This window comes from Catharus ustulatus, chromosome 7 (genome assembly GCF_009819885.2).
Source record: "Catharus ustulatus isolate bCatUst1 chromosome 7, bCatUst1.pri.v2, whole genome shotgun sequence".
NCBI lineage: Eukaryota > Metazoa > Chordata > Aves > Passeriformes > Turdidae > Catharus > Catharus ustulatus.
In genome coordinates, this window is record NC_046227.1 from 17988865 (window position 1) to 18003163 (window position 14299).

Below are 14299 nucleotides of genomic sequence, written 5' to 3' on the forward strand. Positions count from 1 at the left end.
GTTTTACCTTTCTGTAGACAGTATAGAATTACTCTTTATCAAAAAGAATATTTTGGAATAGTTGTCAGCAGCTGTTATGTTGCCATTTTTCAATGGCCTTCCCAGAATGATGGGAAGATGCCATAGAGAACAACTTAGGCTGGCTGATGTGGCTGTAATATTTGCAGTTATTATTGGTGTGCAGGAATGGGAGTTTTAACAGTCACCCAGATCTTAGTATCTGACTTACAAGCATCATCATTAGTAGCTGAAAACTGCAAGTATTTTACAACGGCATTTTTATTTTTCACCTCTCTATGAAAAACAGAAGAAAGGAAAAATGAAGACAGGACACCAGAAACAAATGAAGGAATACCACCAGGGAAGTCCAAAAGGAGATTTCCAGATTTTGGGTGAGATTTTACATGTGTTCCTTTGGAAATAAGTGTTGTTCTATGTTATTTTTGAGAATATTATGTTCTCTAAATAAAACAATGTTGAGGAGTCCAGTAATGCCACTTCATAGCACCTTTGAAGACAAGGGTACAGCTTGTTGAAGCCAGCTAACATTAAAGACTTAGACCAGTACTTCGATAAATGTATCATAATGTGTAACATAAAAATAAACTGATTTCACACACTGGTAATGTAGTTAGTGACTTTGCTCAAGGTGCTGTGCATTGCTTGGGAGCATTAATGTAGCAATAAAACTATGGTTTTCCTCCTGGTTATATCCACTATATGCTAGGCTTCTTTAGGCATTTTCTGTATTTATTGTGGTTATCTGTGGCTTTTGAAAGGGTACTGTCATGGTTCTTAAATAGAATATGAATGCTACAACTTTTAAAATTGCATGTGTAAACTGCAAATTTATGCTTTATGTAGCAATAGAAACGTGGCTTTTTGTGACTGGTGAAGTCAATGTAAAAACTGACTTGCTGAATTAAAGAAACATTGCAGCAGCTAGATGTAAGTGCTTTATGAAATTTGTGTTTTTTCACTTCAGTGGATTGCGGAAGTCTGGAGGCAAGGGCAAGAAGCAAGAAAAAGAAAATCTAAGAGGTTCTCTGGATAGCAGGTTGTTCTTATGTTACTTTATACATGTATTGCATTCCTAAAAAACCTAAGGATTTCTTTAAAACTGTCATTAAAGTTTGATCGTAAAGTGCAGTCTTGTATAGCAGTGGCAAAATTCTGTTAAGATTTAATGATACAGAGATGAGCTTCTAATGTCACAGGAAAGAGTAGAGGAGAAAACATTAAAACTCTATTTTGCTTAGGAAGATGAATGTTGAGTAAATTAAGCTAGCAATTACTTGAAATTATTAAATTGTGTGAAATGCTGCAAAAGTTCTTAAATTTGTGTTGATAAATAACTCATTATTTTGCGTGGATATTTAAGGCAAGTAATGGTTTTCATTTCAAGTATCAGTTGTGCTGTGAAATTAGTAAAAATAAGTGGTGTGTTTTGAATTTGTTGTTGTTTCTAAGGGGGTGGTTGTGTGTGTGAGGGGTGGGATGGGGTTTTTTTGCTGTTGTTACCTAAACAGAATTTAATCTGCTTATCTCAGAGGCTCCCGAGAACTTCTGGATGACTCTGGCAATCTATCTGCATCAGATTCAGATTCCCCTGTTCCTACTTGCATGCCTTTCTCTTGGTTTGGAGACAGCCACAAAGAGCCTCAGATTTCAAGTAGCAGTCTGCAGGTTACTCAGAGTGGACAGGATGGTTCTGAGCATGGTCAAGAGAAGAATAGAAGCAAGGTAAAGATGACTAATTTGTGCTTTGAATATTTAGGTATTGCACCTTGATAAAGCAAAAGTATCAGTGGTTAGTATGTGAAAGCCTAATGGCAGTCCTTGACTACGTCACCTTTTATAAACACTGCTGGAGAATTTTGAGATAATACAGCTCTTACAAGCAGGAATTGTGTGAGTGTTCATGTTCCTTCCTCTTTGAAGCATCAGTAGAGGCTATTCAGTAGTATCTAAGGAAGAATCTGTCACAGGACATGTTTTTTCACTGGTTGGTGATGGAAAAAGTAATGCTAGTTTCAGGAAAGCATAGTTTTAAAGGTCAAATCTGTTTTCCAGACCAGTTCATGGAGGAATTGTACATAAATAGAGGTCAGCTGTCCAAACACTGGCCAGCCAGTTCTTACCCTACTGGAATGTAGGACTGGAGTCCTAGAGAGGTGGAGGAAGATAGCATCCTAGTTTTCATTAACAAATACAGTATTAAAAGCCAAGAAACACATCTATAGAACAATTTCTTCCAGGCTTCTGAGTAACTAATAATCTAATAATTTAGTGCCTTTTAACCAAATTTTGAGAGTGAGGCTACACAATTCAGTCTATAACCATAGTTACCATCTTTTATAGTTTAAACTATTTGAAAGAAACAACTTTAGAAACTAAAAGGGGTAATGTATGCTGTCTGAATATTTGGTAAAACCTTTTTCAATTTAGGAATGTTTGCTCGCAGCGATTTTACTGACTTCTTTCTCATTTCCTTTGGATTTTGTCAAATTGAAAATTACAGTTGTTGAGTAAGGTCATAAGGTGGATTTATTTTTGAGTTTCACACTTTTTCTTCACTTTGGATACCTAAAATACCTTTTCGTGTTCATGTTTCATGCTTAGCTTCTGTGTTGTTAGAAAGAAAAGAGTTGTATATCTGGAAGAGAGCCTTGCCTGGTTGTAGTTCCTGAAGTCACTGATGTTTTGAAGAGATTGCAGATAACGAGTTTGCTTTCCATGTTTCCAGATGTGCATTGCACTAAAATGCTCTTGTAGTACTTCCCTAGTGTAAGTCTGCAGTCCTGTCAGAGTAGTAAATTGTTTGCATAGGTAGTTTTTTTTAAATTACAGGAAGTGGTTTTAGAAACATACAATCCTGATTATAACACAGGAACTTAATAAGAGTAGGAATTTTTTAATCTCTGAAGTAGAATAGTACTTCACAAAATACTGCCCAGTGTGTGTCAGTCTTGCGTATTTACAGCTCTTGCATTGGTCACTTCTATTGAAGCATGCAGTGGCCAAAAGATGTTTCTATAAATAACCCAAGGATTTGGAAGGTATATGCATATACTTGGATACAATTTTTTATCAAATAGGAATGCATGGTTGGTCTCTTAATAGGTTGGTCTCTTGATAGGCTGTAGTTGATCTCTTAATAGGCCATAGCAAAGCTATTAAGAGGTGTTTCCTGTATAGATAAGCAATCAGTAGGTTTGTCTTTCGAAGTCATTGATTCAGAATAACCCATTGGTCCCCTTTTCATTGCTCATTCCTATCTGATTTGAATAATTTTTGTAAGCATAGTAAAATTCCCACTGTTGCATTCCTACTATAAGCACCCATGTGCTTAAGTAGCTCTTAAAAGTTACCATATACACCTGCTTTTGACAATCAAAAAGTTCTTACCAGATTGAATGCCCTCTTCCTTTCCACATTGTTCTAAAGTAATAGTCTTCTTACTGGGCATACCCAAGATGATTACCATTTCAACCTTCCAGCTGGTTTCTTGCCTACTGGTTGGGGTTTTTTTGTTTCCTTCTCATGCTTTAGTATGTTATTGTTGCTTGCTGCTCTTTTCCTTAGTGCCAGTTGCCAACCAGCAGCTGGAAGATTATGCAAGTCTCCAGCTATATTCCTCCTTTGTAAAATGGTAGAACGGTGATCCCATTGAAGAACAGATTCTCATAAACTCATTAATCATAAAATTATAGTTTTCCTCTCCAAAGTCAGGCTGTTTTCACTTTGCAGTGTTTGGGGTCTTTTGTAAACATAGTAATATGACAATGTTGCTGCTTCAAATGAATGTCTAATTGTTGTAGATCTGAACTTAGGGTTGATAATTACATTTGCACAGTAACAAGGCTTTGCCCTGTTTTGCTAAGAAAAAACATTAAAACTGACAAAGAAAGGTACTTGACCACTCATAAGTGAGTCTTGTTACTAAAACAATTAAAAAGCAAGGGATAAAGTCATCTTCCCAGAATTCAAGGAAAGAATACTCTTTTTTGTTGATATTAACTCAAAATTTATAAATGAAGCAATTTATAATAAATATAGCAATAACATTTATTCCTTTTCTGTTTGTATTATCCCATATGATCATGTGACAGCATTTCTTGAATAGGAGGTAAAAGAAGAAAGCCTAAAATAAGAACTTCATAATGTAAAAAAACCTCTGTGGAACCAAGTCCTTTGCATTGTGTATAATTTTTGTAGTTGTGTTTTAGCATTGATGATATAAGGAATATAATTATATTCTTTAATACCTGGTTTCTGGCTTTGCAAAATTTGCCTGTGAGAGTTACTGCACTTAAAAGGTTGGAGTTTTTTCTTAAAATGGTTCTGCAGTTAGTTTTAAACTTAAAAAACGTTTAACAAAGTAGCGAGTCAACTTCTTGGTCTTTGTGAAAACAAGAAACACAGGAACTAAAATCCTGTCTGCTTGCAGACAGTTCTTAAATTAGTCCCTTGACATAAATCTGTGCCATTCTCTAATACAATACACAGTGTTTATATTCATTGTTTTCCCAGAATACTACTTAGCTTCTGTAAGCGTGCATGCAGTCTTTCATTTTCAATGCAAGGAAGAGCAGTGGGATATAAACTATATCTAGTACCTTAAATGATAGGAAGCATACCTATAAAACCTCTTCTGTCCAAATTCTGTGCTATTCAAGAGTCAAAGATCTTTGCAACTGGCTCTAAATGCTTAAAAGGAGATTACTCCTATGAAGTGATTAGGAGCAGGAGAAGAAGAAAACATTACAACTGTTGCTCAGATGCTTTATTTTTGGCTGTGTTTTTATTATTGTATCTTTTTAGTTTTGTTTGTCTGAATTGTTCTTGATTTTCTCTCTAAAGGTAGAAAGAGTGAATTAAGGGGTGGCTAGAAGAAAAGCTCTTAAATAGATTTTCAGTTTGGGTTGAAGTTAATTTGAGAATAGGTTGATGGACAAAGTATTCTGTTGTTTCTGGTAATAATTTTTACGTCTAAAAGACTGAAGACAACCTTAAAATTTAAAGTAATTAATAAAATAATCTACATGGTAAATAGAACACCATTTCTCAGTCAAGAAAAGTACTACACAAAGATAGCAGGAAAACTCAAGTTGTGGTTTGGGAGTTTTATGTTTGTTACATTGTAGTGGTAGTGGCTTTTTTCTTGAGCTTTGTGTGGTGTTTTTAAGGCTGAAAATGTGTGTCAATAATTTAGAGTATAAGGGAGTGCACTTAAACCAAATTAAAATAGAAAAATCCAGAAAACAGAGTTCAGGTGAAACTGAAGTCTGAACACAAATACAGAAGTGCTAAATGAAGATAACTGCAAAAATGTAGCTTTCTTATACAAGCATAACTAGCTGAAGAAAAATATCTTAAAGATCAGCTTAATTTAGGATTTCAGGTTATTTATGCACATAGGGATGTGGTATGGCATCCTTATAAAGTGTAATTACTTGATTAGAGACTTAGAGAACATTAGAGAAAATACTGGTAAATAATTGCTTACTGTTTGTAGGCAGCAAAGAGTAATGGTGAGACATAGATTTTAGAAAGGCAAAAGTAGGAAGCATGTTTTTGACAGAATTATTTTTCACTCACTAAAGAAAAATACTTTCAAGGTTACAATCTGAGTTGGAAATCGAGGCAATCAACAGAACACTACCTTGTGAAACACATTCATAGAGTTTGTGGAGGTTTCACGAGTAAGTCCAACAAATGCATTTTAAATTGCTTCTCCCACAGTGTGGTATACCTACTGAAAAAGTAACTGATGCAGTTCCTTGTATATTTTAACACCATTTCAGGTTATGACTGATTCTCTGCACAAGTTGCTCTTGTTGGGGATATTGCTTTGAATTTGTTACTGTGTTTCTGAATTCAGAAGTTTAACAAAAACAAGTCAGATGCTTGATGTAGTTAGTACATTTCATATGTGTTCTAAAGGTAACTGAGTCATACTGTTTTTTAAACCAAAAATCAGAATTACTAGAATGTCACCTAATGACCTGCTTTTCTAAGAAGCAAGTTAATAAAACATTATTTCCACTTGTTTGCAGAGTAGAATTGTCATAGATGATACATACCATAGCAAGCCAAGTTGTGAACTTTCAGGGTTAGTGACAGAACCAAATCTGTCAGGTCGTTCACACACTTTAACCTTCTCTTCAAATGAGGTGAGTTTCAAAGTGTGTATATGTGTGTTGTTGATGTTGTTGTTCACACTACAGCATGTTCAATAGAAACAGATGTGTGTAATGTGAAACTAGATGGCTGTTCCATATTTGAATGTTGACGAGCACTGTAAAGAAGCTGGTGATGAACTAAGGACATGTACTAGTGGATGACACATCAGTCTGTGTGTTCTGACCCTAGTTATATCATAAAAATTGGAATGAACTCACTGATCAAATCAAAGGTATTAATTTTAAATATAACACCGTTCTGTTCCATTAATTTAAAGCAACTTCCTGGGTGAATAAAAACTGCAACATTTTTGAACCTTGTCTTCACATCTGTGAAGGTTTGTTTTATGATAAAATTTCATCTCAATAAAAACAAACAAAAGAAAAAAGGAAAAAAAAGTCAGAACAGAGTGGTTCTGATATGTAGGTAGAAATTAGACACCCTAAAGTGTGTTCATTCCCCTGGAGAACTAATTCCTGTAGCTACAGCTGAAACCTAAAGTCCACACTTTGGTAGCATTCTGAGATACTATCTCGTTTGGTGTTTGAATGATGGACATCTTAATAACTTAATCATATAACCAGTTTACAGATTGTAGTATTGGATTATGTTTTTGGAGATTTTTTGTTTTGAGAGCGCATAGTCTTGGATCCAATGAAAACCAGAGGAACTCCAGTTAATATCTATCTTTGCAAGTATTCTCTGCAGTTTTTTGAATGGATGTCTTCTTGAGTATTGTTCTACAAACTTTCAGTGAACTTCGGGTTCTAAAACTCAGATGAAAGCAGTCTATTACTAATTGTCCATGTGTTAAGTGATTATTTAAGCCTCTTTTTGTTGTAGATGAGTTCCAGTGTTCTGTCTAGTTCATATGTTGCTTATTGGCCTGGTTTTGCATGACCAGTGAAAGCTGTTTGTACCTTTTCAGTAATAACATTGAGTATCAAGAGTCTGCTCTGAGGAAAACAAGGAACAAACTCTGGACTGTTTTCTTATTTGGAAAGCAGTATGTGTGAAGAAAAATACACAGTTCTGTTCTTGGTTTTTGGTTTTTTTTAAATTTGTAGTCTAGGTCTAGGAAAAAATATGTAATCAATCTTACAGCCATTTGGGATGTTTCGAATCACAGAATAAATTAGGTTGGAAAAGAACTGTGAGATCATCAAGTCCAGCCTATGACTGAACACCATAGGTGTCAACCAGATCATGGTACTGAGTGCCATGTTCAGTCTTTCCTTAAACACCTCCAGGGACAGTGACTCCACCACTTCCCTGGGCAGTCAATTCCAATGTTTAATCAGCCTTTCTGTGAAGAAAGTCTTTCTCATGTTCAACCTGAATCTTACCTGGCTAGCTGAAGAGTATGTCCTCTTGTCACCGGGTGTCTGGGAGAAGAGGCTGAGCCCCACCTGGCTACCTCTCCTTCCAGTGAGTTGTGAGTTGTAGAGAGTGAAAAGGTCCCCTTGAGTCTCCTCCAGGCTAAACACCCCCAGCTCCCTCAGCTGCTCCTCACAGGTCTTGTGCTCCACACCCTTCACCAGCTTCATTGCCCTCCTCTGAACCTATTCCAGCACCTCAATGTCCTTTCTGAACTCAGGGGCCCAGAACTGGACACAGCGCTTGGGGTGTGACCTCACCAGAGCCGAGTACAGGGGACAGTCATTGTCCTGGCCTTGTTGGTCACACTATTCCTGATCCAGGCCAGGATGCCATTGGCTTTCTTGGCCATCTGGGCACACACTGGCTCAGTTCAGCTGCTGTCAACCAGTACCCCCAAGTCCTTTTCCACTGGCTGTTTTCCAGACACTCTGCCCCCAGCCTGCAGCACTGCATGGGTTTGTTGTGGCCAACATGCAGGACCCAAGACTTGGTCATGTTGAATCTCATGGCTCTTGGTCTGGCCCATTAATCCAACCTGTCCAGGTCCCTCTGCAGGGCTTTCCTACCCTCCAGCAGATTGACACTCTGACTAAACGTGGTGTTGTCCATGAGTTTACTGAGGTACACTGAATCCACTCATTCAAATCACCAGTAAAGATACAGAACAGGGTCCTTAATTTAAGCTGTTAATAATTTCTGTTTGATGGTTACTGTCCATATGGGTTCATAAGTATGCAGCAGGAATCATGCTAGCCAGTGTAACTCTGGCTTTCAGAGGAGTGGGCTATTGTATACTGCTTTATAAATCCTGGAATTGTTGGGAAACTGGAGATGGAAGCACCTCTTAGAGACGTAGATGGGGCAGCACTGAGGAGTCTGCTTCTCTGCTGGACAGGTGCTCACAGGCAGGTTGGGGGCATGACTGCCTGGTGAGAGTTCAGTTAGCAGCCAGATAGGCAGCGGAGGCACTTCACTCACAGAGGGTTAGCAAGCTAGCTGGGTAATCCTTCTAATGTTCTTAATATGTTAAATGGTGTGATGGCAGTGGTGTTTTCTTGGGCTTTATATTTTTATCTCCAGAGCTTTTATTTGCTTTCTGAATTGCATGCATTTTTACGCAGGAGCACATGGCTTTCTCATGCTTCCACACTTTAGAAGTAGTTTTAGTTCTGCTTTCTGAATTTGCAGCTGATCTCTTGTGTAGTGGCTGTTTTGGGGACTCTAACTTCCGTGTGCAAACACAGCTTGGCATGTTCCATCTGCCTCTGAATGGACATTTGAGAAAAAAATTATGAAGAGGTATTATTTAATTACCAATAAGCCTTACTCAAAAGTTGGTGTACTTCATCTTACCCTTCTACAGTTTTCATTTTCCTATATGCTGAAAAATAGTCAGATGCTTTCCCTTGTGTAGTAGTAAAAAATTGAAGTTTTACGGTATTAAATATCAGTGAGGAGATGATGTCTGTGTGTTTTATCACAGATTCAGGTGTTGCTACACCTTCTGGTTTTAGGGTTCTGTCTTTACCAATATGAAATAGAAGGAGTTTGTTAGCAACTGACGATGCTAAAACCCTAAGCTGCAGTTCATAGCTATGCCTAGCGGACTCCTCCATAGTGCATTCTGGTAGGTTTAATCTGTGCTGCTTGGACAAACTGGTCCATCGCTGCTCCAATAGTGGTCCTGCTACGTTGCAGCTGCTAGTGGCCACTGAGTCTTTGTGATCAGACTAGAGCTATTTGGAAGTGAAAATCCTTTTAAATGCTTGTAGTGTGGATTTTAGGAGTTCAGTGCAAACTGTTCAGCTGTACAAACTCATTCCTGTTTATCTACATTGCCTCTTAATGTCGCCACTGTCCCTTGTTTCACAGACGAGGGAAAACAAAACCATGTTGAATTACGTGTAGTCCTGCACTACACTGGAAATTTGAAAATTTTATGTTTCCCCTCCTACATGTCTTCATATTGTGTGCTCAGATCCATTGTGTTGTATGATCAGATCATGTGACAGACCTACATCTAACTATCTTTGACCTAATCACCACAATCATTTTGTTGCATCAATCGACTCTCCTAAATATTCCATCAAATAAGCTGGATTTTGTGAGATCCTTTAGGCTGCAGCTGTACTTGTTCACCTGTGACTTAACAGGGTCATCTCAAATCTGTAACTAGGAAGCTCCTTTTTTCCATGTTTTCTGTTTACAAATGTGTGTAAGGCTTGCTGTAAAGGGGGAACATATTTTCTGCTGTTTGCAAATATCTTGGATGAGTAGTGGAGCAGTCTGCAAGTCTAATGCAGCCCATACTCAGTCATGAGCTAGTGAGAGATGATTTTGGATAGCTGTTAAAACTTCAGTTAACTGATGTTACTGACTCAAGTACCACCCTGGAATTTCTTCCGTGCAGACACTGAGCTCTGTTGCTTCTTTTGTGATGAAGTAACAGTGCTTCAGAATAAACAGCAGTACCTTTTCCCCTCAGAAGCAAAATGAAATTGAAGCAGGGTGCCTCAAAAGTTCTGTGAGTGGCAAAGTGTATTTTCAGTGGAAGTCTACAAGCTGCTATGTTTCTGAAATGGTCATCTTCTATGTGGGCAGACCTTTTAAAATGTTGATGTAATTGCATTAGTTCAAACAATGAACAGTCTTCTCTTTACAAATGTACAAAATGTGATAAAACTGTACTTAGAACACTCACCAGATTTACTGGCTACTAGAATTGCTTTTATTCTGGATTTCCATCACTTAACAATAATAATAGAGTTGAAGTACTTGAAAATTCTTCATGCTCTGTAAGGTAGCATCTAATATTAAGATAGAGCTACCTTAACCAACTAACTGAGGAAGTGTGTTCATTGTTTGGATAGGTGCAATTTGCTATTTATGTTCTCTGTTTCTGACTTAGTTGGTGTTGAATGTTGGAAGTGTTTTGTTTATAGTAAACTAGGCAAACTGATCTCAAGAACTTGACTTTTGGAGTAGAGCATGTTTAAAAATGCACTTTGTTAACCAAACTCAACTGACAACTGGAATTCAACATACAATCAAATAAAACATTGCTTACGGTGACTTTTCTCAATTGGTTAGGCATTGGATGATGAATTTACAACAACAGGAAAGCAAAATCAATGGCACAGTAGACCTATTTCTGAATGGACCACCCAGCAAGTATGCCACTGGTTAATGGGAATGAACATGGACCAGTATATTACAGAGTTCACAGCTATGAATGTAGATGGACAGCAGCTGATGCAGCTCGACAGTGAGAAGTTGAAGGTACGTGAACATCCCAGGATAGATTTGTAACTGTGTAGGTTTCATTGCTTATTTAGACATTTTTAACCTACAAAGTCCAATTTCCTGGTTTTGTGGCTTTTTAAGGGATAGAGTTATTTGCTCTTGTTATTTCGAGTTGCTTTTGAAATACTTGGAGACTGTGTAGTTAGATGGTAATTAGTAATTGATTGTAAATTAAAGACAGGCTGTTTATAGCCAGAAAAATAACAAATACTGCTTCCTTGTTTGTACCTGGAGGAAATGAAAGGAAGCATAATTGTCCAACGAGTCTTGATACATCTGTCACCAATCTTAACATAAGGTCATATATATCAAAATAAGTTCTGGCCAATTCAAATAGAATTGCAGGATCCAGTTTTAGAAATCTGTTTCTTCTACATTTCTTCTTCAAGTGGGAAGGCTAAAATGCTATCTGGTGACATTTTAAATGTCTCAAGTTTTTAACTCCTGCCAAAAATACATATTCTGAATCTTTTGAGCTTTTTCTTGCCATTTTACACCTGGAAGCTGCAGTGTGTATGTATCTCTTATAGTGCTGGTAAATTGCTGCAGTTTGTCTTGTTAGGATTATGAGACTGCATTATGGACAGGCAAGATGTGCAACTACAAGACGTTCATTGATCTATTCTGGTGTGAAGCAAATTATTATTAATGATCAATAGCAGAATGTGAGGGGCTAACGGGGGGAAAAAGATGTTCTAACTCCAGTCTGCAAAATATGCGTGCATTTTAAATAGACACACAACACTAGATGTCCTGTGTTTTATAAAATTTCATGGGCACAGAGAAAATAGCGGTGATGGCCTGTCAGGTGAGTGTCTCCAGCAGAGGAATTTTGAGCGCTGATGCCTGAATCTCAAGGTGCACCTGGTGCCGCTCGGGGTGGCACAGGGCCAGCGCGGTCAGGCACTTGGAATCCCGTGCTGCCACCTGCCGTTCGCCATCGAGGTGCACCGTCCGCTTCCTCAGCCCCGTCCTGGTAACGCACTTCAAAACGCCAGAGTAGTTACTGAGTAACAATTCCTCGTGTATAAAAACAGCTAGAAAAATATCAGGAGACTAGTACCTATGATTCATTTTCTGAAAATTGTCAGGGATTTACATGTTTATAAAATGCAACACGAAACTGTTATTTCACAACTGAAGAGTTGGCCTTGGTTTCCTTAACTGCCTTGTTACCCAGATGATTATTTACAATTTTTTGAGGCTCTAAGTCTTTATTTTTCAAATAAACAGACTATCTTGTTGAAAAGTTAATAGCACTTTCTTATATTGTTAATGCACAAACACTGTCAACAGTGCTGTTAAAAAAAAATACTGATGAGGTTTTGTTGTGTTTTCCTCCTCCAAAGGCTTTGGGAGTTTCCAGTCAAAATGACCGATCAACAATAAAGAAAAAAATAAAGGATATTAGAAAAACACAGGAAAAACTGGAAAAGCAGAAGGAAAAGGTTCAAAAGAAGGAGAAAGAAGTTCGCAAAACTGGCAGAGTGGTGGCCACTCTTGAATCAAGCTGCTAAATGACCATTTTATTTTAGTGCAGACTTGCCTAATCTTGAGGAAGTTCAGCAGATTTGTATATAACTGTACAATTGAGGGAGGAGGGAAAGTGCAACAGTTCAATGTGGTAGGTGGTTTTTTACTTTTTAAATGTGGTCCCTCCCCATTACAGCCCAATAAAATGAAATAATGTTTTCAGTATTTTTATTTCTAGTTGACTCTGCCTGTACTAATAGACAATAATTTAACTTTCTGCCTTAAGTAACATTTCTGCTTCTAAAGTGTCATATGCCCTTTTCATTGAAATTGATGTTTGTGAAAAGTAGAATACTGTATTAAAGATCATTCCAGTGTTAGTCAACTAGCATTTGATAGAGTTGAAGCTGATAGAGGGACAGTAGAAAAATCCTGCCAACAAATTCAGTCTGTGACAGTCTGTTTATCTGTTGCCACTAAAGCTGTATAGTAAAAATTAAGTTTAAGAAAATGGTAATGTCAAATTAATTTAAAAAGTAAGCATATGTGTTTCGAACTTAGGATTATTTTAATTCTTGTACTTCTGGAACTTTATTCAAAGTTCACTTTAGTAGCACATTGTTTTTGAATTATATGTGTTGCAATTTACTGAGAAAATAACATGAAATGCTAAGTAGTTTTCACAAACTACATATCCTAAGCATAATGCTAAGTTTTCTGTACACTACCCGTATGGTGTTGGGACAAGGTTTAAGCCTATAAATAAGATCCTTTTTAACCTATTTTTCCTAAATAATACATAGTTTTATAGATTTATGCTATGAATAAGATCAATTTGCAATACATGTATTTCTCTTTTCTACAAGCTACAAGATTTTTTGCGGACCAAATTTATATATTTGCTAATTTTAAACAATACTGTTTTTCAGACTTAAAATACCAAGGGAAGAATTGTAGGAAAAATTATCACTGACGCACTGGGTTTCTGCCTTGTATTTAAATGTTCAATTGTAGACTACAGATTATTTCTCTTTAAAGGAGGATTTGATTCTTGAAATAGTTTAGAATATGACTTGGTGTTTTGTATATTTACATACTATTTTCTAGGGATACTACAAGAGCACTTCCTTAATTTAGATTATTCCAGAAACAGACTAGATTAAATATCAGTTCCACCCTAGAATGGACTAGAACAAAACTTACATAGTTCATTTATGTGGACCAAGTTCTCCTTTAAATCTATGGACTGTTTTTCATTTTAATTAAATGAATGAACTTCACTGTTGGTGTTTCACATTTATTATTTTTTTGTATAAATGTCTTAAGAATTTCAGCAAAAGAACTGTGTGGAAATGCTTCTGCACACTAGGCATTTCCAAAATAAAGTTTGAAAATCTTGGTAATTATTACTTTTTAAAAGAGATTATATTTCAATTTTATGCATTCTTTGGTCAAGATTTGACTTATTTACTTTGTTCACAGTAGCTTTGAGTTGTATGCCAAACTTACAGACCTTGAACCCAAAGAGGAATGCTGCCCTACTGATTAAAGAGAAAGGAATTAGAAGTATGGAATCATCAAATGCTCGGGATCTCCCACGTAAAACCACCCTTTAATTAATTCAGTCACAAAAGATGAGTATTCTCACAGCTAGAACACAGACTATTGCTAGAACACCGTATTATCCCTTTCTCTTTAAGCCTACTCTTGCACCCTGGGAAGAGTTTTCTCATGAAGGAGACTAGTGGAAGTAATGGTTTCAGAGGTTTCCCTGTGTGCAGAGCTGTTACAGGTAAGGAGGGGCCATAGCAGGGATGACAAACTGCCCTGGCACCAGAGCAGAGAGCACTCATTATCACAGCCCACAGAGTTTAACATCTGGCAGACGTTGAACGAGAAAGCTGGCTGCATGGAGCAAAGCAGTATCAAGCTACACAATCACCCAACAAAGTTTCAT

The 14299-nt window shown here is 37.1% G+C and overlaps 1 protein-coding gene across 5 annotated transcripts in view; it reads left to right on the plus strand.

The window, feature by feature from the left end:
• The window catches only part of LOC116998560 (neurabin-1-like), a 40991-nt gene extending 27369 nt beyond the window's left edge, over positions 1-13622 (plus strand). For 4 of the 5 annotated variants that reach the window (XM_033064361.2, XM_033064362.2, XM_033064360.2 and 1 more), the window contains exons 14-19: positions 308-392; positions 986-1057; positions 1551-1743; positions 6060-6176; positions 10657-10845; positions 12219-13622. In XM_033064361.2, coding sequence (XP_032920252.1) covers positions 308-392; positions 986-1057; positions 1551-1743; positions 6060-6176; positions 10657-10845; positions 12219-12386 — 824 coding nt within the window. In that variant the 3' untranslated portion in view covers positions 12387-13622. The remainder of the gene's footprint in view (positions 1-307; positions 393-985; positions 1058-1550; positions 1744-6059; positions 6177-10656; positions 10846-12218) is intronic. The other variant, XM_033064365.2, reaches the window with a different exon arrangement.
• Positions 13623-14299: the final 677 nt, after the last annotated feature.